Source organism: Hermetia illucens, chromosome 7, assembly GCF_905115235.1.
Source record: "Hermetia illucens chromosome 7, iHerIll2.2.curated.20191125, whole genome shotgun sequence".
Lineage (NCBI taxonomy): Eukaryota > Metazoa > Arthropoda > Insecta > Diptera > Stratiomyidae > Hermetia > Hermetia illucens.
The window spans coordinates 955,079-982,290 of NC_051855.1; the positions used below are offsets into that span (position 1 = coordinate 955,079).

Here is a 27,212-nt window from a genome sequence, read left to right on the forward strand (position 1 = left end):
AAGAAAGTACGTTGTTCTGGGCGAGCCCCTTTGTGTTGAGGCAAGGCTCTGGTAGCTGAGTGGTTAGAGCACAAGGCTGTCATACGGAAGGTTGCGGTTTAAATCCCCTGATGACAGTGGGATTTACATCGTGAATTGACGTCGGATACAAGTCGACTCAGCTGTGAATGAGTACCTGAGTCATATCAGGGAAATAAAGTCGGGCGAGCGTAATCTTGACCACATTGCCTCCTATAGGTTACTGTAATCCTATAGTGTTCCGTTACGGTCTTGAATGAAGTGCTCTAACGCACTTCAAGGCCTTGATCCAATATGGATTGTTACGCCAATGATTATTATTATTATATTATAGGTTCTGCTAAGTTTTTCCACGAGGCTACGCCCTTTCTAATATCGAGAAAGATACTGACCAATTTACAACAGGGCTGACATGATTGCATCAAGTGTAAACTGGAGGAAATGTTTACGAAAACTGAATAATCTCTTGCTATACTTAAATTAAAGAAATAGATGATTGTGGGCGCTATTGATTGATGACGCACTCCCAAGGTCTCTTCAGAGAAGGGGATTTGCAAGTTTTCGAAGCACTAGGAAGTATGCTTAGATCGTGATGGAGAAAATATAAAAAAAGTTAGATATTTTGTTTATATTTTTTACCATTAATAAATGTACAAAATAAATAGGAATCGTTTGAGTATACCATGTCTGATTCACCCTTCTGATAACTGTATTCCACTCAACTCTCCAACCTGTTTTTTCCTAATTGTGCCCTCCTCCTTTGTCCCTCTATCTAAGCAGATATATCTTCAGATTTATTGATTTTCCCTATACTAACGGTCCCTTTCTCATCTCTGTTTTCAGGACTTTGCTTAAAAAAGTCAATTTCACGCGAAAGCAGACCAATTCAAATTATTCTCCATATTTACCCCAGAAAGACACTCTCATCTGTAAATTAACTCCAAAATGACATCATATCATTCCAATAACGGAGGTGGAGGCTACTCCGGGGATGAGCATGAGTCACGAAGTGGTGGCGGAGATGATCGCCCTGATAGTGACATAGGCGATAAGCCCATTTACTTGTTGGAACATTTGGCTACCTTCACTGTGAATAAGGAAACTGGTATTGTATATCCAGCCGATGGAATGCGACGCCTTCTACAATTGGAGAAGACAACAGGAATCTGGTCGCAAAAGATGCAATTATGTTTAGATAATCAATGGGTGCTTATTATGGACTTTGAATCGGGGGTGAGTACTTGATGCGGTTGGCAGTTTGGTGAAAGTCTAATCTAATTTTATTTTCTGCAGAATATAATCGAACGTTTTCCAGCCTCGTTGATACAAGAACCGACCGCATTTACTAGTAATGATCCAATGGAAATGTACAATAACATTCTAGTATTTATTGTTGCCGGAGGACCAGGATCACGATCGGAGATGCACATATTCCAAGTAAGTTCAGATTTTTTTGGATAGCGTCTCAGAATTATTCTAATAAATGCGAGTACAACAGCGATTGCAAAACTAATTAAATAACCTATTCCCATCAAAATCTTCTATTCTAGAGTCAATCAATATCAGCCGTCCACCTAGTCGAAGATTTGAAACAATTACGAAGCGGGAAGGGATCGGTTCCGCATCGTGATCCTTTACCGCCATCGTCCACAATGCGAGCCAATCATCACAATTCCTCATCGTCTGCCATGACAGGAGCAGCTTACCAAAATGAGACGGATTCTGAGCTATGTGGTCTGAATGATGAAACCTCATCGACGATATCTGGAGATAAATATGAGCGCGATGTTACCGTTTTAAATCATTGCTTTGATGATATTGAAAAGTTTATTGCGAGGTTACAACATGTTGCAGCTGCATCACGTGAGCTTGAACGGCGCCGTCGTAATCGGAAGTCGAAAAAGAAGGACCCCGGAGAAGGTCTGCTAACATTACGGACTAGACCTCCGAATGAAAAGGAATTTATTGACATTTTTGCCAAATTTAAGCTCTCGTTCAACCTTTTGGCCAAATTGAAAGCTCATATTCATGATCCGAACGCGCCAGAATTAGTGCACTTCCTGTTCACACCTTTAGCCTTAATTGTTGAGGCCGCAAGCGATACGTACTACGATTCACACATTCCGGCACGCGTAGTTAATCCTCTGCTGACGCGTGAAGCCATCAATTTACTGATAAACTGCGTAACAAGCAAAGAAACTGAACTCTGGAGATCGTTAGGCGATGCTTGGACACAACCAAGAGACACTTGGAAAGGCCATGTTGGCTCCTACCATCCGGTCTTTTTCGATGGCTGGTCACCAGATTATCCTGTCGTCGATGAACTCGAACGTCCCACAACTCCAACAAATGTGAAGCGTAGAATTGAAACGCATCATGGTAGTACGGTCCTGGGTGACTACGGTGACTATGATGGGTCAAGCCAGGGTCCATACCAAAACCCAGCCGGTGTTGGAAACACTGGTGGAAACAGTGGTCATCGTGATTTTAGCACTCGAAGCGATATTTCTATTGACTCGATTGAACGAAATGGCGCAATCCCGCCCAATGGACAAGGTGCAATAACTACCCCAGTTAGTAGTGGTAGCGCGATAATGGCAGTCTCAGTTGCTGGTAGGGAGATGAACTCACGCATGACGCAAGATCAGTCGATTGAGGCATGGCTGGATGAGCTGCAATCACGTGGTGCTAAAATTGTTCAAGTCACGTATCCACGCACGGCAAATAATGATAAGGAGCTCACGGTTGTTCGGGGCGAGTATCTGGAGGTGAGACTCATTCTAATATTTCTGAAAAAGGTGCCAAGGTTCTTGTTTGCAACATACAATGCCAGTCAAAATGATAAGACACTCCCCTTTTTTTTCAAGAAATCGTCAAATAAAAAAACGAATTCCAGAGAGTGTATGCCTTGTTTTGTTTGGGATATAAGGGATTCTGAGTCTACTTAATGTTTGGGCTGGACCAGATGGAGAACAACTCACTCTCACTTTCTTAGTCCACGGATCTTTCGTGTTGGGCGTAACACTCAAGTATTCAAGAAATGGAAAGAATAACTAACGGTTTCGTCAAGGGCAGAGGCGTGGCCGAAAATGGCAACAGAAGGAAATCGGTCCTTTTTATATAATGGCAAACACGACAAAGTCATGAATTATATCCGACTTAAGACTTCGTCGACCGGACGCATATTAATAGGCTTTTAGTCGCAGACGCTAACTGCCTATTATTCGGCTTTTCATCACTGACGCTTCTGCACGGTTAATAGTAACCGTTGGTGCAATAATCCATATTGGATCAAGGCCTTCAAGTTTGTTAGAGCGCTTCATTTAAGACCGTAACGGTACACTACAGGATTACAATACCTTGCAGGAGGCAGTGTGTCAGCATTGCGCTCGCCCGAGGTTATTACCCTGATTTGACTCAGGTACTCATTCACAGCTGAGTCCACTGGTATCCGACGTCAAATTACGATACAAATTCCACAGTCACCAAGGGATTTAAACCGCAACCTTCCGTATGACACCCTTGCGCTCTAACCACTCAGCTATCCGCACAGCACGGTTGCGACAGCGATAAACAAACAATATATAGTTCTTGGTATATTATGTAAACTAGAAACCCTTGTCACAGCAAAGTAAATGTAATTTAGCATTAACATTATGAATTATCATGATCAGAAAACGGACAATTTAGTCTAATCATGCAAAGCACAGTCTAAACAAGAGAAAAAGTCGGCACCCGATGAGTCTGCTGAGCGGCCGATCGGCAAAGTATTTATTTATTTATTATTATTTATAAAATCGCCAATATTGTAAGCGTAAGCCAGGCTAAAGCTAAATTTTTGTTTGGGGGATGAGGGGTCCTATGTCCGGATAGCTTAGTGGTTAGAGCACAAGGCTGTCGAACGGAAGGTGGTGGTTCAAATCTCACTGGTAGCAGTGCGATTTGTATCGTGATTTGACGTCAGATGCCAGTCGACACAGCTGTGAATGAGTTGCTGAGTCGAATTGATTGTTGCGGCAACGATTACTATTATTATATGCACATCTACTTGATGTTGGACTGGACCAGGTAGATAGGGACTTCCTTTCACGGCCAAAACGAGGGGTCGGTGAGTCAAAAAAGTGAAAGTTAGTTGGAAGCTAGTTGCGTTTTAAGCAAAAATGGTGAGAACTTTGTATGAACGAAAAGAAATTCGACCTCTATGGGTCCAACTGTTTCAGTTATCATTTCCATGGTTTGAAGAAAGAACTAAATATATCCAGCTAGAGATAGCATGGAGGCAGAAGTATGATGAACAGTGAGAAATTGTGTTTCTAACTTGAAAATAAATAGCTGCCGATATGTGGGAATGGCTGGGGCGGAGTTTAACGACAATTTTGCAGTCATTGTGGATTTACCGTTTATTTTCCAGCAAGGTAATATCGGAATTCACAAGATTGTTAAGGAGTACTTCAACAGAAACCAATGGATTTTTCATCAGGATTTCCAAAACTGAATATTATCGACTATTGTTAGATCTACCCCGAACCATTTACTCTAAATCCAAACAATTTCACGACGCAAGAGAGTTATAAACAACTGCTTGCTCTGCACTGGGCCAAATTCCAAAAAAAATATATTATCCATTTATAGAAAAGCAGGATAAAGACTAAAACATCATAAGCAGCTGGGTTTGTTCGCTGAAATTCCATTCTGGATTGGCAAAAATATCAAGTGTGTTATCCTTTCCACCTGCCGGTATATTATGATCGGATACCCTCTGTTAATTACCCGGGAAAGTGTACCCCATTACCTCTAGATACATACACAGCGACTCGGGATCGTTTTATTTTTTTTACAATTTGTCGAAAAATAGGAAGTGTCTCATCATTTTTACCGCCACTGTAGTCATACCTTTTAAATTAGAAAGGCTTTTTCTCTGCACTAGGTGCAGCTAAGGAAATTACCTGCGCTTTTACAACCTATTTTTACTTTTCTGACATACTGTTATAATCTATAATACTCTACAGGTTTTGGATGATAGCCGAAAATGGTGGAAAGCTCGGAATATTCGGGGGCAGGTTGCTCATGTACCACATACGATAGTTACGCAGTACAGCTACAATGATAACGGTGGAAATAGTAGCGCTGGGAATGGAAACGATGTCTTTAACAACCCACTTTATACGCAAAACTACAATAAGGGAAGGCAGGCATCCGTAAGTACTATTTTTAATATTCACTGGCAATGAATTAAGATGTCCTATGGGAGATAAATCTGTTATCGCTCTTAGCAATCCATAGAATAGTTTTGATAGCTTTTCCTGTGCGCTGTTTCTGTCCCACAATAATATATTCGTTACTATGCTCTCCCAAGTTCACCCGGCAACGTGCGCGTACAGATGGGATGTTGCTTTGGTTGATATAACAGCGTTACAATAGATGCTTTGGACAGGGACCGGTTTTCTGCAGAAGTGCCACTACACCATATATTATAGTGACCATCCATTAAACGATGTGCTCGGAGTAGGTTTATTATATAATAATATAATAATCGTTGGCGCAACAATCCATATTGGATCAGGGCCTTGAAGTGTGTCAGAACACTTCATTCAAGACCGTAACGGTACACTAGAGGACACTGTAGGATGCAATGTGGTAAGCATTGGGCTCGCCCGAGATAATTACCCTGATTTGACTCAGGTACTCATTCACAGCTGGGTCGACTGGTATCCGACGTCAAATCACCATACAAATCCCACTGCCACCAGTGAGATTGGAATCGCGACCTTTCGTATGACAACCCAGTCCTCTAACCACTCAGCTATCCGGACACAGTAGGTTTATTAATTAGCCAAAAAATCAAACCTTCTATTACTGGCTGAAGCATAAGGGAAAGACTATGCACTTTGCGTTTGTAAGGCAAATTTAGAAATATAAGTCGCATTAACGTTCACGCCCCTACAGAATAGACTGCACAGTCGGAAAAGATACCCTCTACGAGATAGTAGAGTAGAACCTACAAGGCTCTTCTAACTATAGTATCAAAATTGGGATGGAGGCCGTATTCAGGCGATATGTCGGCTCCCACTGCTTGTATAAAAACACCAATGATAATGGTGATAATTCAGTTTCAGATTCGGCATTTCAACGAAATTAATAACACTGACTTGGCTGACCAGTGTGCGGGGCCAGATAAAAGTAACACGATGACTCTCGAGACCATTCGCCATCAACAACGGTCTAAGATAAGGTGATACCCTATCGTCCACCCTTTTTAAACTGGACCTAGAAAAACTGATGCGTGATACTCAGGTAAATGCGAGAGAAATCCAGCCAACTACCGACCTATGCTGACGATATTGACATCATGGGAAGAATGATTCGAGATGTATAAACTGCCTTCATCCAAATCAAGCAGGCATCGCGAGATTTTGGGCTGCATATCAATGAAGGCAAGACGACACATATGGTGGCAACCAAAGCACCAAAAAACCGACAACATCAAATCGCACTGGTCAAAAGAGGACAATAATGAAAGGAGACTACAAATCACGACGGATAATAGCTACGACGCTGAAATCCGCGCGGTTGTTTGGTTTGCACCCAGCTTACAAAACCTGTTCCGCTCGAAACGTCTCACCATAGGGTCAAAGCTCTTACTGTACAAGACAATGATCTTGCTAGTTTCGATGTATTCTTCGGAGACCCGTGTTCTTAGCAAGAAAAATTACGAACTCTTGGCCGCGTTCGAAAGAAGAATCCTCCGAAGAATTTTTGGCCCCCCACAGGAGGATTAACGATTCCGTCATCTGCGTAACGACGATATCTATAAGCGATATCATGACTCTCTGCGTGTGGATAAAATCCGGCTCAACAGGTTGCGGTTGGCGGGTCACTTAATCCGTATGGATGAGGATGACCCATCCCGAAAAGTCTATAAGGGCAATATCTATGGTAGAAACAGAAGACGAGGCAGACCCCGCCTGAGATGGAACGATGACGTTGGCGAGGACACCAAATAGCTTATAGGGATATCCAATTCGTGGTCCCCGGCGTAAAACCGAAATATCTTGAATTGCTTACTCACGCAGGTCTAGACTGGATACCGGTTGTTGCGCCGTTGATGTTGATGACGATCTCCCGAGAAGCCTTAATTGCTTGGAAAGTTGATTGGAGCTTTTCCAAGTAGATATTAGGTCTGACGTTAGTTTCAAAGGCAAGAAATGCGGTGTTCAAGGACCCATTCTTAGAAACTACCGAACCGAAAATTGTGATGATTCACACATATGACGTCTAGGCCGGAAAATACCTTACGTTATGATATCTGCTCAGATTAAGTTAAGAATTCTTCTTTTTCTTCAGCCTTTGTCCCGTTCACAAGCGGGGTCGGCTCGTCGTGATCGGCTTCGCCATTTGGCTCTATCGAATGCCTGATCTGGGTGCAATCTCGAGGCTTTCAAATCCCCATCCACCGTATCAAGCCACCGTTGCTTAGGTCTGCCTTTTGGTCGTTTACCATCGACTTCGATGTTCAGACCAATCTTGGCAAGTGAATTCTCGTTTGCACGAATTGCGTGACCACACCATCGAAGACGCCTCTCTCGCAACTTTTCCACGATCGGTGCAACCCCATAACGATCGCGGATATCCTCATTTCGGATGTGATCTAAACGTGTGACGCCCCTAGTCCAACGTAGCATCTTCGTCTCCATTACCACAAGACGTCGTTCATTGTCTTTTATGGTCGGCCAACACTCAGAACCATAGAGAGCAACTGGACGGACGACATTGCTGTAAATTTTAGATTTGAGACGTTCGTTGATACGTCGATCACAAAGGACACCAGTTGTGGAACGCCACTTCATCCAGGTTGCGTTAATGCGTGAAGCAATTTCATAACGCAGTTCTCCATTGGCTGATAGCGTTGACCCGAGGTATTTAAATCGCACAGTTCTGGGCAGATCACTGCCGCTGACAGTGATTGTGCCTGTTTCATGGGGATCGGTCGTCAAAAATTCAGTTTTGTTTAAATTCAATCTGAGACCGTGTTGCATGAGGCGATCATTCCATTTTTGAACAAGTTGCTCGAGATCATTTTTGCTATCAGATGCTAGGAAAACGTCATCTGCATAAAGCAGTGTGTAGGGCGCTGGACGTTGGATATCTCGTGTGACGGTGTCCATAACAAGGACAAAGAGGAGTGGTGAGAGGGTACTTCCTTGATGAACACCAACAGAGACACGAAGCGGTTTTGATACACCCGCCATACTTCGAACTTTACTTTTCGGATCGTGGTAGAGCAATTGAACCCAGCACACGAGTTCTTCTGGCACGAAGTGTTGTCGTAAAACATACCAGATGAGTTCGTGTGGTACACTGTCAAACGCTTTCTCTAGATCCAGAAAGGCAATGTAAAGAGGGCGATGCTTCTCACGGTGTTTTTCCATGAGTAACCACGCAGCGTGTATTGCGTCAGTAGTTCCGCAGTTCTTGACAAATCCGGCTTGATTCACGGTTAATTTCAACGATTTCGCGAATACGGTTGTTAAGAATGCGTTCAAAAATGTTCATGGTATAGGAAAGTAACCGGATCGGACAGTAATTTGAACATTCTCCTGGGCTACCTTTCTTTTTCCATATTGGAACAGTGGTACTTTCTTGCCAGTCAGATGGTGTTCTTCCTTCCTGAATTACCCGGTTAAAGAATTCACTGAGCCACAGTGTTGGGTCCCAGCTCTTTACTTTCCAGAGCTCAGATGCGATGTCGTCAGGTCCTGTTGCTTTCCCCGATTTCATTTGTTTTATTGCCTCCTCGACTTCAGTTGCGCTGACTGGTGGAACTGCTCCCAATGTCGGCAATGATTGTGGAAGTGGAGGATGAGCAAATTCTTCAGTTGAAATCTGCTCGAAGTATTCTCGCCATCTATCCGTTGCGGCTCGACGGTTGGTAAGCAAAGTACCGTTCTTGTTATTAACACAACAGAAATGTTCGATATCCTGTGTGCGTTCATCACGGCTTTTGGCAAGTCGATACAGATCTCTCTCGCCATCCCGAGTGTCCAGTTTATCGTAAAGATTTTTGAAATGGTTCATTCGGGTGACAGCGACCGCTTTCTTTGTTTCCCGGTTGGCATTCTTATAAATTTGCCAATTAGCAGGCGTTTTATCGTCGAGAAATTTGTGGTAGAGGCGTTTCTTCTCACGGACCCTCATTTCAACATCATCATTCCAAAGCCAAGTATCTCGGTTGATGTACCGCTTACCCGGCTTGGTGACCCCGAGGGTTGCAGAGGCCGCTTTGTGGATCATGTCTTTCATTTGGTTCCATGATTCTTCCACATTCGTAATGGTTGGCAATCGTATGAGTGAGACCGTTTCTTCTTTCTTCTCACCAAATCGCCACCATTTAATTCGCGGCGGGCCAGTGCGTTCCTCACGCTGTTTTATCGGTGGCTTAATTCGCAGGACGGCAATCAACGGCCGATGTTGAGGTGCGATGGTCTCATAGGGAACGACTTTGCAATCAGTGACAGTGGTAAAATGTTGGCGTCTTATGAGAATATAATCGATTTGCGTTTTATTGTTCCCACTATAAAATGTGGGAAGATGAGACAATCGTTTGATGAACCATGTATTCATAAGTACAAGGTCATGGGTGTCCGCAAAATCGATTATACGCTCGCCACCTTCATTGCGCGCTCCGAACCCCTTTCCCCCATGGCACCTGTTACCGTTTGCCTTTTCACCCACATGACCATTAAGGTCGCCGGCAATGATTATGTAATCGTCAGCAGGCACGTGACAAGTGTTTTCATCGAGAAGTTGCCAAAAGGCATCTTTCTCGGCACCAGGTCGACGTGTCTGTGGTGCATACGCGGTGAAGAAGTGAATAGTGCGATCAGCTGATATAATGGTGAGCTTCATCAGCCGATCATCAAATCGTTCGACTTCTTTAATGGCATCACGGAAACCTTCTGAGATGGCAATGCCAACACCATATTGAGTGTGTGGGTTACCAAAATAGAGAAGTTTGTAGCCATTTTTACCGCGTTCGCGTTCAATGTCGCAGCTTTTGGCACCAGACCATCGGGTTTCGTGCAGAGCGCAGATCTCAATGCACCTTTTCCGAAGGGCTCTTGCAAGTTCCTCCGTCTTTCCGGTTAGGGTACCAACATTTAGCGTGCAGACACGTATTTGTTTTGTTCGTTGTGTGCGGACTAACTTGCTTACGTCCTGACGCCGTCCATGCGTCAAGAACCCTTGCCCATTTCTCGACAGGACCGGGGCCCGTCCTGCTGCGTCGACTGAGGTGGACGCCCTAGCATTTCTCCGAGGCTTGTGACTCAATCCGATCATCATGTTTGTAACGACATTCTATGCATTTTCTTGGTCGACCTGTCGCGGAGAGAGAGATCAGGTAGGATTTAGCATAGTAGGATAACTCCAACTATACTCTATTTATCTCTTTCCCTGATCTCAGCATTTTATTTTTGTTTTACTGAGGATTGTACAGAGTACGTTGCCTCAAACCTTCCTTCTTTACCTGGGCTTGGGACCAGCATACTATGTTAATAGCATTGCGGAGTTAGATTAAGTTAAGAATAGTATATTATTAGATTTTGAAAATTTCCTGCGAACTCCCTAAACTTCATTATTGGTTTATAAAATTTTCCGGTGGTATTTGTTTTAATATGAAGCAACAATACATGGAAAGGCTTGTGGAAATTCTACTATTATCAACAAAGTTACAGAAGGTCAAAGTTGCCTCTTTCGAGTTAAGTTACTACTCCCTAAGAGATAAATTTTCAGTACCTCATCGAATTGAGTATGGGTTATATTCAACGTCTATACACCGGAATAATTGTGTAACATTGTTGCATAACAAATCAATAAAACCTATAATACCTGAGGCGCCAAGCTTCTGCTTTCCGACTTTTCGCGGAATCTATCACCAAGATTTCCCTAATTTCAATATTTTATTTTTGTTTTACTAAATATGGCGCAAAGTACGTCGCGTGAAGCCCTAGTCTTTTATCTGGGCGTGGGATCAGAATGCTATGCGGATAACATAGCGGAGTTAACAAAATTTTCTCATAAATATTCTTAGATTAAATGTGCTAGTAATGCCAAATAAAGAAAGAAATTGATCTATTCATTGTTTCATACATTAAACTATATTGCGGGGCCCGAATTTTGAAATTTATTGAGTGTTATTCATAAATTCTATGTTCTTTGACGAAGTATTGATCGAGATTTTTAAAGTTCTGACTCGTATACAACCCTCACCCACTAGCTTTAGGTACAGTATAAATATTGTGAGTTAATCAGCTGTTAGTGATCTTCTACCGCCTCTGTCTTGTTTAGAAGCGGAGTCGGCTCATCTTGATCGGTTGTGCCAATTCGCTCTATCAAAGGCCTGCTCTGGTTGTAGTTTCGAGGCTTTCAAATCGCCATCCAGCGTATCAGCCACCGTTGTTTCTGTTGGCCTTTTGGTCGTTTCCTATCGAATCTTGGCAAGGGAATTCTCGCCAGCGCGAATAACCTGACCACACCATAGAAGACGCCTTTCTCGCACCGACAGTGATAGTGCCTGTTTCATTAGGATCGGTCGTCAAAACTATTGTTTTATTAAGATTCAATATGAGACTGTGTTGCATGAGGCGATGATTTCATTTTTTAAGAAATTGCTCAGTCAACTTTGTTAGGAGACGCTAGGAAAATATCTGAATAAAGCAGTGTATATGACGCTGGATGTTGGATATCCTTTAGGACAGTGCTTATAACAAGAACAAGGACGAATGGTTAGAGGGCGCCACTTTGATGAACACTGACAGAGGCATGTGTTGATACACCCGCCACACTTCGAACTTTAATTTTATGGTCGTGGTAGAGCAGTTGGACCCAGCGCACGATTCTGGAAAAAGGTGTTGTCGTAGAGCATACCAAATGAGTTCGTGTGGCACATGGTCAAACGCTTTTTCTAGATCCAGAAATTCAATGTAAAGAGAGCGATGCTTCTCACGGTGTTTCTCCATGAGTAACTGTACAGCGTATATTGCGTCAGTAGTTCCGTAGGTCTTGAAAAGTCCGGCTTGATTCACTGTTATTTCGCGAGTACGGTTGTCAAGAATGTGTTCAAAAATACTCATAATATGTAGTAAGTAATTGGATCGAACGGTAATTTGAACATTGTGCTGATTCGACATTCTTTTTCCATATTGGAACTCTGATACTTTCTTCCCAATCAGATGGTGTTCTACCTTCTTGGATGACCCGATTAAAGAATTCACTCAGCCACAGTGTTGGGACCCAGCTATTCGTTTTCCAGAGCTCAGATGCAATATCGTCAGGTCCTGTTGCTTTTTCAGATTTCATTCACTTGATTGCTTCCTCGACTTCAGTTGTGTAGACAGTTAAGCCCTTTGGTGTTTAACGTAGGTACCTGTCGTGGAGACTTAATCCTGCGGTCCTCTTCAGACACGGATTGATTTTGTGACCACAAACAGAGCCCCGCTGAGACAGGCAACAACGGTACTAGTCTATACCAAGTGCATGGCTTAGCCTTCATACTGGTGGATGCAAGAATTACCTAAATCTCTACCGAACTAAGGAGTACGGCACTCGTGTTGAAACGCAACACCACGCCAAGGCCCGAAGGTCTCTTCTCGCTTGAGCATAACCACAACTCCCATGAAACTCCCACTAGGGGGCCTGCCGCAAATAACCGAGCTGTCCTCACATACAACGGGAGTTCACCCGAAGTATTGGTAAGGTTTCGTGACCAATTTGCCACTTCAGATGAGTCCCCGTGCAGACTCGGGTCTGATCGCCCTAATTAGGCCTTTGGATCATTCGCCTACTGCATCACTGCCGGCAAACCAAAGTGAGTACAGCGTCTCTCGGTGCCACCACTATGGAGGTTCTCCTCGGCCACTTGGTTTTGGTTTGGCCAACAGGGCTGCCGCCCCGTCTTCCTCACCGCCACTTCTGAGCACCAGTTGTGCTGACAGGTGGAATTGGTACAAATGTCGGCAATAATTGTGCAAGTGGAAGATGAACACTGGACTTGTGGCAAGTCGATACAGATTTATGTCCCCATCCCGAGTGACTAGTTTATCGTAACGATCTTTGTAATGGGCTGCTCGGGTAACAGCAATCGTTATCTTTGCTTCCCGGTTGGCATTCTTATAAATTTGCCGATTGGCCAGTGTTTTGTCGTCGAGTAACCTGTAGTAGAGGCATTTCTTTTCAAGGACCTTCATTTCAATATTGTCATTCCAAAGTCGAGCAGCGCGGTTGATGTACTGCTTACCTGGCTTGGTGACCCCGAGGGTTGCAGAGGCCGCGCCGATCGTACCTTTAATTTGGTTCCACGATTTTTCCACATTCGTTATGGTTGGTAATCGCGTAAGTGAGATCATTCCTTCTTTCTTCTCACGAAACCGCCACCATTGAATGCGCGGCGGGCCAGTGCATTCTTCATGCTCTTTTATCGGCAGCTTGGTTCGCAGAACGGCAATCAACGGCCGATGTTGAGATGCGATGGTCTCATAGGGAACGACTTTGCAATCAGTGACGGTGGTCAAATGTCGGCGTCTTATGAGAATATAGTTGATTTGGGTTTTATTGTTCCCACTATAAAATGTAGGAAAATGAAGGAATCTTTTGATGAACTATGTATTCACAAGTACAAAGTATTTGGCGTCCACAAAATCGACTATATGTTTGCCACCCTCATTGCGTACTCCAAACCCTTTTCATCTTTGTTTGCCTTTTCGCCCACATAACTATTAAGGTCTTTGTATCGAGAAGTAGCCAGAAGCCATCTTTCCCTACGTCGGGTCGACCTGTCTGTGGTGCGTATGCAGTGGAGAAGGGAATCGTACGATATAACGGTAAATTTCATCTGCCAGTTATCTAATCGCTCCAGTTATTTAATGCCATCACGAAAAACCCTCGGAGATGGTAATGCCAAAATTATATTGCCTTTCAAAATAGAGAAGTTTATAACCACTTTCATTGCATTCATGTTTTATGATGCAGCTTCATCATCATCATCATCAACGGCGCAACAATCGGTATCCGGTCTAGGCTTGCCTTAACAAGGAGATCCACCAATTCGATATTCCTAAAAGCTGTCTGGAGCCCTGGCCTACGCCATCGCTCCATCTTAGGCAGGGTCTGCCTCGTCTTCTTTTTCTACCATAGATCATCCTCATCCATACGGATTAAGTGACCCGCCCACCGTAACTTATTCAGCCGGATTTTATCCACAACCGGACGGTCATGGTAAAGTTCATAGATTTCCTCGTTATGTAGGCTACGGAATCGTCCATCCTCACGTAGGGGGCCGAGAATTCTTCGGAGGATTCTTTTCTCGAACGCGGCCAAGAGTTCGCAATTCTTCTTGCTAAGAACCCAAGTCTCCGAGGAATACATGAGGACTGGCAAGGTCATTGTCTTGTACAGTAAGAGCTTTGACGCTATGGTGAGACGTTTCGAGCGGAACAGTTCAGGAGTGCAGCTTCATGGAGTTTATTGTAGAGTGCCAATGTTAATGCGCCTTTTCTGAAACGCTCTTCCGAGTACATCCCTCTTTCCAGTGAGGGTACCAATATTTAGCATGTAGCCCCGAGTTTCTTTTTGATCGGACTCAGATCTCAGCATTTTATTTTTGTTTTATGGAGGTTAGTACAAAGTACGTTGCCTCAAACCTCCTCCAGCATGCTATATATATATATAAATAACATGGCGGATAGTGACCAATAAAGCATTATACTAGAACCACCGATTTTCTTCCTATTCCTTCTTAAAAGTAGTAATCCCTAACATCATTGGCAATATTACTTTTGCCTCAGAGAAGAGTCTGGAGCAGACCCCTATATAAGGCAATCAACATTTGGTCCTTCGAGCGGTTCTGATATAATCCTTTCAAAATACTAATCAACCTCCTAATCCATCCAACTATTCAATTGTTCCACTTTCCTCATCAAACGGAATCACGGGCTGCAATCAACAAATTCTATCTTTGCGGAGTCGTAGATAAAAGAACAAGGAGGCATTATAAAGGATGTGGAGACTATAGAAAAGAGTACGGACTCTCTTTTCACAAGCGACATCTTCCTTATTTCCCTCGTGTTTCCTGAGGTATATAAGAGTCCGCTCGGGATCATGGAGAGCGATCGGAATAACTGCTGCTATCACCATTGCAGCTTTGTCCGAGACGGTACGATAGGCGGACGCAACTCGCAGAGCCCCTCGTCTGTGTATTTGCGCTATTCGCTTACCTTACATTTTCTTACTGAGGGAGTCAGCCCAAATTTCGGAACCGTAAAGGAGGACGGATTGAATCGCGCCCATCAGCAAACGACGCCTGCTGGATAACGAACCTCCGACGTTGGACATCAGCCGGCGAATGGCAAACCTTCTCGTTCTGTTAAGGAGAAGTTTCACTGCGTCTTAAAATTACTATTGTGCCCATTTTACTGATTATATTGATACTATTAACTATAGTATGTTAAGTAAGCCTATAACCCTCAGAAATTTTAATATATTCCCTACTTCTAAGGATTTCAACTTGGTATTTGGTATTAAGTATTTCCTCAGGTGCCGTACACTATGCCAGAATGTGTACGAAAGTTTCATCGCGATCCGCACAGAACCTGTAGGCAGTGTCCATAGATATTCCTAGCTTTCCCAAGTGATAGTTTAGTCGGGAGTGACCAGTCAGTATTCCCACTATAATCCGCAGGCTCTTCTTGGTGAAGTTTAAACATTCTTTTCTGTGATTGGGTTCGTATCCCTCCATAAGCACCCTGGATTGCGCCATTCCTGGTAAGTTAGCTCGGTATAGTTCCTTCACCCGGTCCTCTTCATTTTTTAATGTCATAACCACGAACCCGTTTTCGATTCCACAGAATGGTTCCGTTCCGTGCAAGGGCGTCCCTTCCTGGCCAGTTCGTCTGCTGCCTCATTGTCTTCCAACTGAACATGGCCTGAAACCCAGAGTATCCAGACCTTATTGTGCAAGCCCATCGTGTTCATACATAGTTCACCTGTTGTGACCAAGTGCCTTGATCGCCATTCAGTCAGAATAGCCCCCTGTGTTTTTTTTGGAGATTAAAGAAGGCACACCTATCTATTGCGTATATTTCAGCCTGTAATATGCTACTCCAACTTATTCCAAACTTCTTATCGAAATGAAACCTCGTTGTCATGTTATCCTTTAGTATCAGTAATTCGTAGTACCGCCTAGAAAGAATATCAATCTTCCTTCGATTTAGGCAGCTCCCCACCTCACTGCTTGTCCTGCTTGCCTGCATCTGTATGTGCAGATAGAGAGGAGTTAATCCCAGAAGGGCTTCCAACGATGTCGTTGGGCATGTTCTCATTGCCCCACTGTTACACACGGAAGTCAGTCTTTGGCTGTTGTGAGCTCAGTTCTTTCTACGCAGATTACCGCCCCCTAGGGAACCATTGGCCTTACTATTGCAGCGTATATCCAAAGTAGTATCTTCGGGGTTTTGGCTGGACTTATTCACAGCCCCGCCTTTTTGCACCAGGCACTACTAACTCTCAGTCCAGCTTGAATTCTATCACATAGGATATCCTCATATTTGCCCCTACAGATGCCGCCAGCGTAACCCTAGACATGTATTCTAGTATTTGTTAGCTCTTATTAATTTATCCACTACCATACTCCACATAAGCGGTGCTGGTACCCTGCCCTGTGGACAACATTGAGTAGTTTTCATGACAATGGAATTTGTGCCTGTCGATACTTCTATTTGTCTATTCTCTAGCATTCTGCCGATCCAGAAAGCAAGGGTGTTCTACTAACTTGCGGATTAGAGCATCTTGTATCTCTGTGTGCGATGTATTATCGAATGCTTCTTCGATATCTAAAAACGCACATCGTGCTATTTCCTTTGTTTCTCTGGCATCCCGTAATACATCCGCTGGTTGATACAGGGCAGTTACGTTGCCCCTGCTATCCTTTAAACGTTAGTTCTAATATAGTTGTCTGGCCTTCTCCACCTTATTGAGTACCAACAGTTTGAAAGATTTAGGATGAAAACGACCCTTTTTACCCGCTTTCGAAATAAAGACCACTTATGCCCGTCTCCATGTCTGCTGCCTTCCACCGTGGGCTAGGGTCGCGTGCTCGTCATTCTCGGCAAACGTCCCATCTTCTTTCTTCAGACAGAGCAGATATTGGTTCCTTTTGTGGTCTGTTCGATTCTTTCACAGAATTCCCTGAAGTTGTTTCGATTTCCTTCTCTGTTCGCGTTGTTATACGCAGTCAGTGCATTTTGTACCTCGATTAATCTGCTACTCGTTTTGGCCGGTTGAAGAGTTTTCGTACCTCTGTTCTCATTCTGGCTAGGTTTCTTAATCTCTTAATGGCTGTGTTAGCCCGGCAACTTACCTTATATGCTTTAATGACGACTTTGTTGAGATCTTCCACCATTGTTTCCAGTGCCGGTTTGCTCCTGATATCACTGCACCTTTGCAATCGAGCCATATTTTTGCTCAGGTGCGCCGCATAGGGGTCTCAATCCGTTTTCTTGGGATTCCTTATCATTCTTTTTAGTTCAGAGTTGCTCTCAATGTGATATCCGATTATTCTGTGATCCGCCATAGAGGGCTCAATCGACAGCCTCGAATCCCTGGCCAGTTCGTTCATCAGAGTGTAGAGACCGCTGCGTGAATTTACTTGCAGTGGAGTACTGCAGCGCCGCATACTCAAAACGCTCGGTTCAGCGAGGAAAAGTTTTATTGGATCTAGCGGTGAGGCTGCGCATTCAACCCAGGCGGCGACAGTTGAATGAAATCATGCCAAAAGTATTTAAGTTAGGTAAACTTGAGAAAATAATTGTGTTTTTCCTTGATATCGGTACAAAGTAAATTTCTTTCTATTCTCCCTGAACACGTCGACGAAGCTTCGCCGAGATGGTAATTTGAAATCTATTTTGACTTGGGAATAACCGTCTTATGTCGCGAGCTTTACATAAGAAGTTAAAAATAGGAACCGGCCCTTAAATCATATTCAGAAGTTAGTGGAGTGATCTCTACATTGGTGACCAAACCACCGGCAGCACGTGTGCCGAACACCGCTTTTCTGTGACCTAACTGTCACCGGTGCGGTTCCTTCCTGTGTATAGGCAGTCTCTGGTGACTGGAAAAATAACAGGAGATGGAGATGGAGAAGGACGACTGCGGTAATTTCGGCAGCTCGTATTTGGACGGCAGAAATTTGGCCACGAGACGACCGAGACGAAGCATCGCAACGGCGCACACGTACTATTTAAACAGGAAAAAAGTCAGCAGCACAACCACAGTGAACGCCTGGATAACAAAAACAAGATCTCGGCCACTTCCTGGGTGAATTTTTTTGTCAAAGTGCAATCATGTTGGCACTATGGAAAACACGACCACTACTTAGTTCACACGTCAGGTTTCCCGCTACTACTGCATTAATCTACTTAGTTTGTCACCAAACAAAATTTACAGTACTCGCTGAAAAGTTTTTCGCTTACTTTTATTTAAAAAAAATAAAAGGAGCCAGGCCGCAATGAACGGCATACATTCTTTTCCTCGCTGGTCAAAGATAATTCTCAATAGTGGTGTGCTCCGTTCCGGTACACGGCTGTTACAATTTTCGCTTCTGTTTCCATGGTTATTTTGATTCATTTCCACTACTGTTTTGGTTCGCTTGGTTTGCGTGCTCCACTACACTCCGCTCCAGCGATGGCTACACAGCAATAGGGCCACCTTTATAGGGCAAGAGGCCCGAGACGTGCTTTCGCCGTTTCGAGGTGCAATTCGCGCTAGCCAGCGTCATATTTGACGCCACGTGCTGGTCGGGCTGGACGAGGAATCCATCTCGGCTGTTGGTGAAGGACTCGCACCACCTGTTTAAGGAGCACCTAATACGGCGTCTGTCAGTAAGTGAGACAACCGAGCTGAATCACTTGCTCACAGAACTCATGTTGGGCGACCGAATACCCCGTCAGCTGCTTAAGGAAATTGCAGCGATTTCCTGAGGGTACTCGTGCTATTTTGGCGAGAAAATTCACGAGGTGCACCCATGGTTGCCGAAGTATCGAGCGACGCGGCGGATAAACTCGCGCAACTACAACAGTAAATGGACACATTGGCAACCATTGGCCCGAAACAGCTGTTCGTGTCAAGGCTAGCGTACTCCACCACGTCCGACGAAATTCTGGCCTATATCAGAAGCAAAGCCAACTCAAGTTTGTCATCTCTTTCATGTGTTATGCTGACGAAGGATGGCTATCCTGACCGAGTGGTAGCTTCCTTCAAAGTGACATATCCCCACGACTTCGATGCTATCGTCCAAACTTCCTTTTGACCCTATGGCCTCGTCAAACCTTATCAGAGGACTAAGCTTCGTGAAAATTTCCGGCCCGCCCGCCTGCCTCGCCGAACTTGAATGATTCCGACAACTATACGCTCTTTTATCAAAATGTAAGGAGTCTAAGGACCAAGCTGTCGGATTGCAAACTGTCTGCCTTAGCATTCCAACATCATGTTAGCTGCATTTCTGAATCCTGGCTGGATGACAGGATTTTAGATTCTGAGCTCCTCGAAGGTTACTTTCTTTTTCGTTGTTGCCCTAATAGCTGTTAAGTCCTCACTCTGTGCCGAAACCATCTTTTCCTCCTCCACCTCTTACGATTCTGTCACCATACGTATCTTTCCGCCAAACCTATGTCCCTTTATCATATCATGTGTATATTTTCCGTGCCTAAGCCCGCCTTTTCTGTACGAGGATTTCTTCGACAGATTATCAGACATCCTAATCGTTTTGTTTCCCTCACTTCTTTTCATCCTCTGCGGCGACTTTAATCTTCCTATGCTCTCCTGGCCTTCCCTCCCTCCCTACTAACTCGACCCACCCTTCCCTTCCTCTATCCACTTTCATGTACACCTGCGGCGCCCTCCAGTTTAACCTTTCTAGAAAGCACTTAAATCGCACTTTTGACCTTGTCCTTTCTAACCTTCTTGTGCGTTGTCTTTCCCAATCCCTTCATGCTTCGTCTTACGTTGCCCCTGACACCCATCATCCTGCTCTCGAGTTCGATGTCCAGATATCCTGACTCCACTCTCCTGTCGCTCGCAAGTCTGCCAAGTTCAACTTTCGTAAGGCGAATTTCGAATGTTTGAACTCAGCCCCGGCGTCAATCAACTGGGTCCCCCTTCTTTCTCCATTTACGTGTGACCAAGCACTCAACACGTTCTATACCATTTTATGTCATCTTCTTCCTTGTTACGTTCCCTTCTCTCCTAAGTGCTTGCGCTCTTACCCCGTCTGGTTCACCATTGAAATTCACAAAAAACTACGTCAAAAGCAGACTGCGAGGAAGAAGTTCCTGTCTTCTAGAAACGATGCTGACTTAGTTTTTTTTTTTCAAATCTCGACGTTCCTCGGTCAAATCCTTAAGTCTAAAAACGAATATTTGACGAGTGCTGCTACTTTTCGTCAGTCCATGTTCCCCCCCCCCCTCCCTTTTTTTTTATTTTTTATTAAAGACCTTCCTCCCCTCCTTACTTGCCCCTGTTTGCTCTATGCAGACGACCTTAAGCTGTTTTCCGCTATATCGTCACCTATGGACTGTGTTTCCCTTCAATTTAACCTGGACACTCTGGTTCGTTGGTGCCCGACGAACGGTTTAGCGCTAAACGTCAGAAAATGTCACTCTATGTGCTACTCCCTAAAATCTTCACCTAGTTCTTTCTCCTACTCTCTTAACGGACATTCCTTATCTTCGAGGTCACTTTCGACAATAAGCTCCGCTTTGACATCCATTGCTTCGATGTCATCAATCGAGCAGCAAAATTGTCAGGCTTTATGCTTCGCTCCTCTTCTGATTTTGACTCCATCCAATCCTCTTTAGCTTCCCTCACGAGGAATACCCTCGAGTATTGCTTCGTGATCTGGTCACTCTCCTGTAACTGTGATTATCTTGCCCTTGAAAATGTGCAGCGTAAATTCACCTATTCCCTCTTCTTTAAGAAAAGCTTCCTTCATGTGGACTACCCCTCCCGCCTTCGCTTTCTGAACCTTGTGTAAACACAAAACCTTATTAAAATCGGTTTACTGCCTGTCTGTCTGTCCGTCTGTCTGTTTGTCCGTCACACGCATTTTTCTCGGAAGCGGTTATAGCGATTGACACCAAATTTGGTGGAAAGGTGGGAACTGTGAACGCTCACGCATATAGTGAGTTACATCCTTTTACGATGAATTTAAGGAGGGGGTCCCCATACATGCAAAAGGGGGGTGTAAATTTTTTTTTCATCAAATATAGTCATGTGGGGTATCAAATTAAAGGTCTCGGTTAGTACTTTTTGAAGCTGGCCTTAGTTTTGACTTTTGTTGAAAACGTGGGGAGTGCGGGGGGTTGAAAGTGGTCATTTTTTTAACGAACCCATTCTCAGGAACTACCAAACCGAAAAATCTGGAAAAAAATCGGGGGGCTGCCAATATATAGTGCCTAGGCTCCGAAATACCCTCCAATCGATACCTATTCAAATAAAGTTAATAATAGTATATTACTACAATTTTTAGTAATTGACAGGAAAGCCCTCCTTAAGTTCACCCTAGAATCAAAATTTTGCAGCAATATAGACTACAGTACAGAGCATGATCCTGCCTTGAAAGTGGCTATTTTCACATAATATATGCATATTTTACGTGCTACATGCTAATGGGACAAATGCACACCCAAATCTCTTTATCAAAGAAATACACAAAACCTTTCATACCTGAAGCGTCTAGCTTCCGGTTTCCCGACTTGTTTAAACTTCCCTCGGGTCTGATGGACTGCTCCGCCGCTGACGACATCACCTGCCGTCCTGCGTCTTATAACACACGTAGCGCAGACATTTTCAACGTGCCTTTCGCAGAACTCGGAAGTTTACTTTCTTTCCCCGATTCCTTGCCGAAATTACAACGCAAACAGCTTGGTCCTTTTAACTTCCCTACTTTAAGTTATTTTAAACGTAGGATAAGATTTTTACTTTCTCCTCTTCCTAAGGACAATAATTAATTGCTATACTGGCGCCACCGAAGGTTCACGGAAAAGGCCAGAAAATTCCCTGAACAGACGCAATTATTTAATTAATACAAGCGCTGAAGTTTCGGTTCTCCCTGTATCCAAGTACCATCGTCTAACGCTACTGGCTGGTGTCAGCAAACTCATTGTTTCTTCGCATTTATGGCTACAGGCAAGTTGACCTGAGGTTTGAACTTCGACGAACGTATTCTTGGCGTTTTATTATAGCAGACGTTAGCACTCCCAGCTGGGATGATTTTTGGTCTGTGCAATGCGGCGCAAACATTTAAGAGATTCATCCACTCTGTCATCGATCGAACCCTAAAAACTATATGTCTAGGGCGAAATCCAAAGACACCCGACTGACTGAGTGATCCACAATGGCTATGCAGGCATTTGAGTCAAGCAAGCAGCAGTTGGTGAAAGTCACGCTCCTGGCATTTCCTGAAAAAGATGCACCCCTAGCCGTTTTCGTCGATGCCTTAGACATGTTGTTCTTCAATAAAATGTGAACCAAAGCTGGCAACCGTTGAACTTCTTCTCGAAACAGTTGAACCTCGCCCAACGGAACTACACCACCTACGATCATGAGTTAATAGTTGCGTACCTCGCAATAAAATGCTTTTGCTATTCCTCAGAATGCCGGTCGTTCACAGTGTTCACGGATCACAAGCCTCTTACATTTGCCTGAAAACAAAACCCCGACAAAGCGTCTCCCCGTCAACTGAGGCACCTGAGCTTCATAAACCAGTTCCATCTCCAACAGCCAATGCGTGTCTAGAAAAAATAACATAGTTGCTGACGCTTTGCCGCGCATTGAAGAGATCAAGATCCTCGCCACAATCCCGGCAATCGCGAAGGCGCAAAAAGGCGGCGTAGTTCTTCAGGATCTGAGTAGCTCCAAATACACTTTGACATTCCCTATTTTCGGCTCAACCTCTACATTATACTGCGACCAAGGCCATATATTTCGGCCGCTTTTCGCAAGCGCATCCGGACGACGAACCTGTTAGTCACAGCGAAATATTTCTGTCCGTCCATGAACATTCTTGGGCCATACAGTGCATCGCATGTCAGAAGTGGTAAAGTTCGAAGCATGTGAGAAAAGAGACACTCGTACGGTTTCAAATATTGGCTCAATAATGCGGTGGCCTGAGGCGATTCTCCTGAAATACATTAAGCTTTGGTGTGCCGGCGGTCATCATCACCGACGAGGGAATGCAGTTTGAATCCTCTCTTTTCTCGAAATTTGGCAAACCCCTAGGTTCAAACGCCACTGAAAAACTGCCTAGCACACACAGGAAGCTAAAGGCCACTTCCTGGAAGTAAGTTCTGCCTTTCGTCCTATTTGGGCTACGGACAATCAGCCACGAGAAGTTTGCTGCAAGCTCCGCGGGACTTGTATACGGGGAGAACCTGGGACTCCCCAATCATTCAGCTCTCGATATGAGATTGAGCCTAAATTCCAACCACACGGAAAACGTCGCCAGCGTGCCCAGGGATCTTGAGTCGTGCACACACGTTTTGTTAAGGATTGACACCTCCCGGAGGCCGGTGGAAACACTATACGACGGACCTCATAAAGTTCTTGAGGGAGGTCCGCATCACTTTACCCTCGACATTTGAGGCGTGCCCAAGCGGGTTAAGTTAAAAATAGGAATATCCAGAAGTTAGTGGAGTGATCTCCACAGTTAGTGATTTCTACAAGACTATTCCCTGGAGTTATGTCTAGTACCTCTTGTCTTTTGGCGCGCTTCTCTCGTAGAACTTCACCAGTCTAGCGACTAGCTCCAGTGGGGTCCAGATGTCGTCTACCGAAAAGGAGCTCGATGCCACGACTGCCTCTTAAGTGCTCCTCCTGGCTTTCAATGAGACTTGTACAGCCACGAGGTCTCGGGTCAGGAACTCTGAATGATGCAGAGGAGTCCCAAATTACCTGCATGCTTCCTCCTTGCAGACCGCGAATCTCCGCCAGTACACCCAGGGCTCCTGAGCCAGCACTATTCGAATGTTATCCTTAGAACTTGCCCTTGCAATTACTGCAGATGCAACTTTTGCATGGTGGAGGCTTGTCTGGGTTATCTTTGTGCTGGCCGTTGGCTCCGTTAGTTTTTGGAGCTTTTCTCCACTATTGGAGTATTATTCTCCTCCTCCGACGTTGCACTTTCTTGCAAGTCGCTGTCCACCCTGTGCCCTGGAAGATTGAGGTCTAAATCGTCTAGCTTCTCCCCTTCAGTGTGGGTATATTTCACTGCTTGATCCAGCCCTTTCAGCCTCTATGGTCTCCGAGATTCCTGCGGGGACCTCGGTAGTTTTTCCACCCGATGTCTTCTCCGAAGTGTCTTTTCTCGGCTTTTCCCTGTGCACTTGCACAGGTATCTATATCTACAATTATTATCTCATTTCGATGCAGGGATCGGCGATCTACTTCGATCTTGAGCAGTTTACCTTTGGCCCCCCACCTTGCTTCTGAAGACTATCCATAATCACGTATGGAGATCATCGTTCTGTGGCTTTAGGAAGAAAGACCTTGTGTTACCTTGGTATACCGTCGACAGCACATGTCGACAATTCTACTCCTTTTTAGCGTGTAAATTTTGGGATTATAGTCCTAAGCCATTCCTCACTGGCTATATGGCCTGGTTAAAAACATCGCACTCCATCCCTTATACATCTGCCTGACACCAAGGTCTTCAATAGTTTCCTGCTCCTTACGGTTGACATAATTGCGGGCTTCTTACTCTGACCTACTCGGGGTTTACCTCGTCTTGTGTTCAGGGTCGGGATTTTTGGGAGCATTCCTCGCATGTGGACAAATCGCTTTTTCCCGCCTTCTTGGCTCCGATGGCTTAGGTCTATCCTGAGTCTTATTCAGGGCCTCTTCTGGTTTCAAGCCTTCCTTCAGATAACTCAGGGGCAAATTAGCACCTGTGGCACTGAGGCCTATCTCCTTCCTGACGTCTGATATACTGATCTGCTTTTGTTTGTCCACGCTTTTTAAGCAGTTAGTTGAAGTCGTCGCAGTAGAACGAACCCTCGAAACCTGTCCCAGATATGATATCAAAATCATCGCAGTAGAACGAACCCTCGAACCCTGTCCCAGATATGATATCAAAATCATACTTGGGGATTTTAACAGCCAAGTAGGGAAAGAGCCAGTATTCAGGCGATACGTTGGCTCCCAGAGCTTACACGAAAAAACAAATGATAACGGACTGCGGACTATTCAATTAGCAGGGTCACACGAAATGGTTGTTGGAAGTACCTGGTTTGCGCGGAAAGCGGTCCACAAACATACGTGGGCCTCTCCAAACGGGACCACTTTCAACCAAATTGACCACGTGTTGATCGAACGCCGCCACCTCTCAGCCTTGATGAATGTCAGAACATATAGGGAGGGTCAATATAGACTCGGATCACTATCTCGTTGGCATGGTGCTCCGAGCTCGAATAACAATACCACCTAGAATCCCCTCTGACAATCAGGTGAGAGTGAACACTGAAGCCATCCACAACACAACCCTCCGCGACACCTATAAGAGGGAAATGGACGCCGCAATAACCGCAGTCAACAGAGGACCTGGACATGAAGCATCAACAAATGATCTTCACAATCATCTGAAGAACGTTATCATGGATACGGCCACAAACATACTTGGCCCCAGTCGCAACAGGAGTCGGAACGGCTGGTTTGACGATGAACGTAAGCTAGCAACGGAACGGAAGAATGCCGCATACCGAGTAATGTTGCATTCTCAAAGAACGCGGGCACGCGCAGAGACTTATCACGAACTCCGTCGAGGGGAGAAGCGACTTCACAGACGGAAAAAGGAAGCCTGGGAGAAGCAATAAGTCTGTGAACTAGAAAAGTACAGGAAGCAACCGCTCGAGGGGCGGAAGTTTTACCAACAAGTCAGCAGGATGAAGCCTTATACACCTCGATGCTCATCCTGCCGAGACAAAGAGGGAAATCTGATTTCCGACAGAATGGGCATATTAGAGCGATGGGTTGAGTACTTTGATGAGCTACTGAACAACCAGAACATCGGCGAGTTGGAGGTCCCGCCAACTGAAGACGACGGACAAATACTGCCACCACCAAGTTTAGGAGAAACAGTCCGTGCAATTCATCGGCTAAAAAATCATAAGTCGCCAGGAGCCGATGGAATTACAGCCGAATTGGTTAAATATGGAGGCGACCAGTTACACCAAGTGGTTCATCAACTTGTGCTCAAGGTATGGGACAGCGAATCAATGCCTGACGATTGGCAACGAGGCATTATCTGTGTCATTACATAAAAAGGGAGATATCACACAGTGCAGCAATTATAGAGGTATCACGTTGCTGAGTACCATCTATAAGATATTCTCCACTATCTTGCTAGGCCGGATAGCCCCATACGCCCAGAACATCATTGGCCCATACCAAAGAGGCTTCACTCCAGGCAAATCAGCAACAGATCAGATTTTCTCTGTGCGGCAAGCGATGGAAAAAGTGTTGGAATATGGACAACAGTTGCACCATCTGTTCATCGATTTTAAAGCCGCCTATGATAGCATAGCCAGGGTAAAACTGTACACGGCCATGAGAGAATTCGGTATCCCGACGAAATTAATAAGATTGACTAGGCTGACCCTGACCAATGTGCGAGGCCAGATAACAGCAGCAGGATCACTCTCAAGACCATTCGATATGAACAACGGTCTACGACAAGGGGATGCGCTATCATGCGTCCTCTTTAACCTGGCCCTCGAGAAACTGATCCGTGATGCTAAGGTAGATGCAAGAGGTACGATCCTCTTCAAGTCCACCCAACTACTGGCCTATGCTGACGATATCGACATCATGGGAAGAACCACCCGAGACGTACAAACTGCCTTCATCCAGATCGAGCAGGCGGCGCGAGATCTTGGGCTGCACATCAATGAAGGCAAGAGAAAATATATGGTGGCAACGTCAGCACCGAAAACGAATCAACCAACAACATCAAACCGCATTGGTCAAACACAAACACGAAAAAGAATAAGGATAGGAAAATACAACTTTAAGACCGTTGACAATTTCTCCTATCTAGGGTCGAAAATCACAACCGATAACCACTACGATGATGAAATCCGCGCACAGTTGTTGTC

The 27,212-nt window shown here is 44.7% G+C and overlaps 1 protein-coding gene across 2 annotated transcripts in view; it reads left to right on the forward strand.

Moving 5' to 3' along the window:
* LOC119660814 (epidermal growth factor receptor kinase substrate 8-like protein 1) overlaps window positions 1–27,212 on the forward strand; it is a 115,841-nt gene that overhangs the window by 33,372 nt on the left and 55,257 nt on the right. For both annotated transcript variants that reach the window (XM_038069657.1, XM_038069655.1), the window contains 4 exons: window positions 862–1,251; window positions 1,312–1,455; window positions 1,569–2,786; window positions 5,028–5,216. In XM_038069657.1, the coding sequence (XP_037925585.1) occupies window positions 964–1,251; window positions 1,312–1,455; window positions 1,569–2,786; window positions 5,028–5,216 (1,839 nt within the window). In that variant the 5' untranslated portion in view covers window positions 862–963. The remainder of the gene's footprint in view (window positions 1–861; window positions 1,252–1,311; window positions 1,456–1,568; window positions 2,787–5,027; window positions 5,217–27,212) is intronic.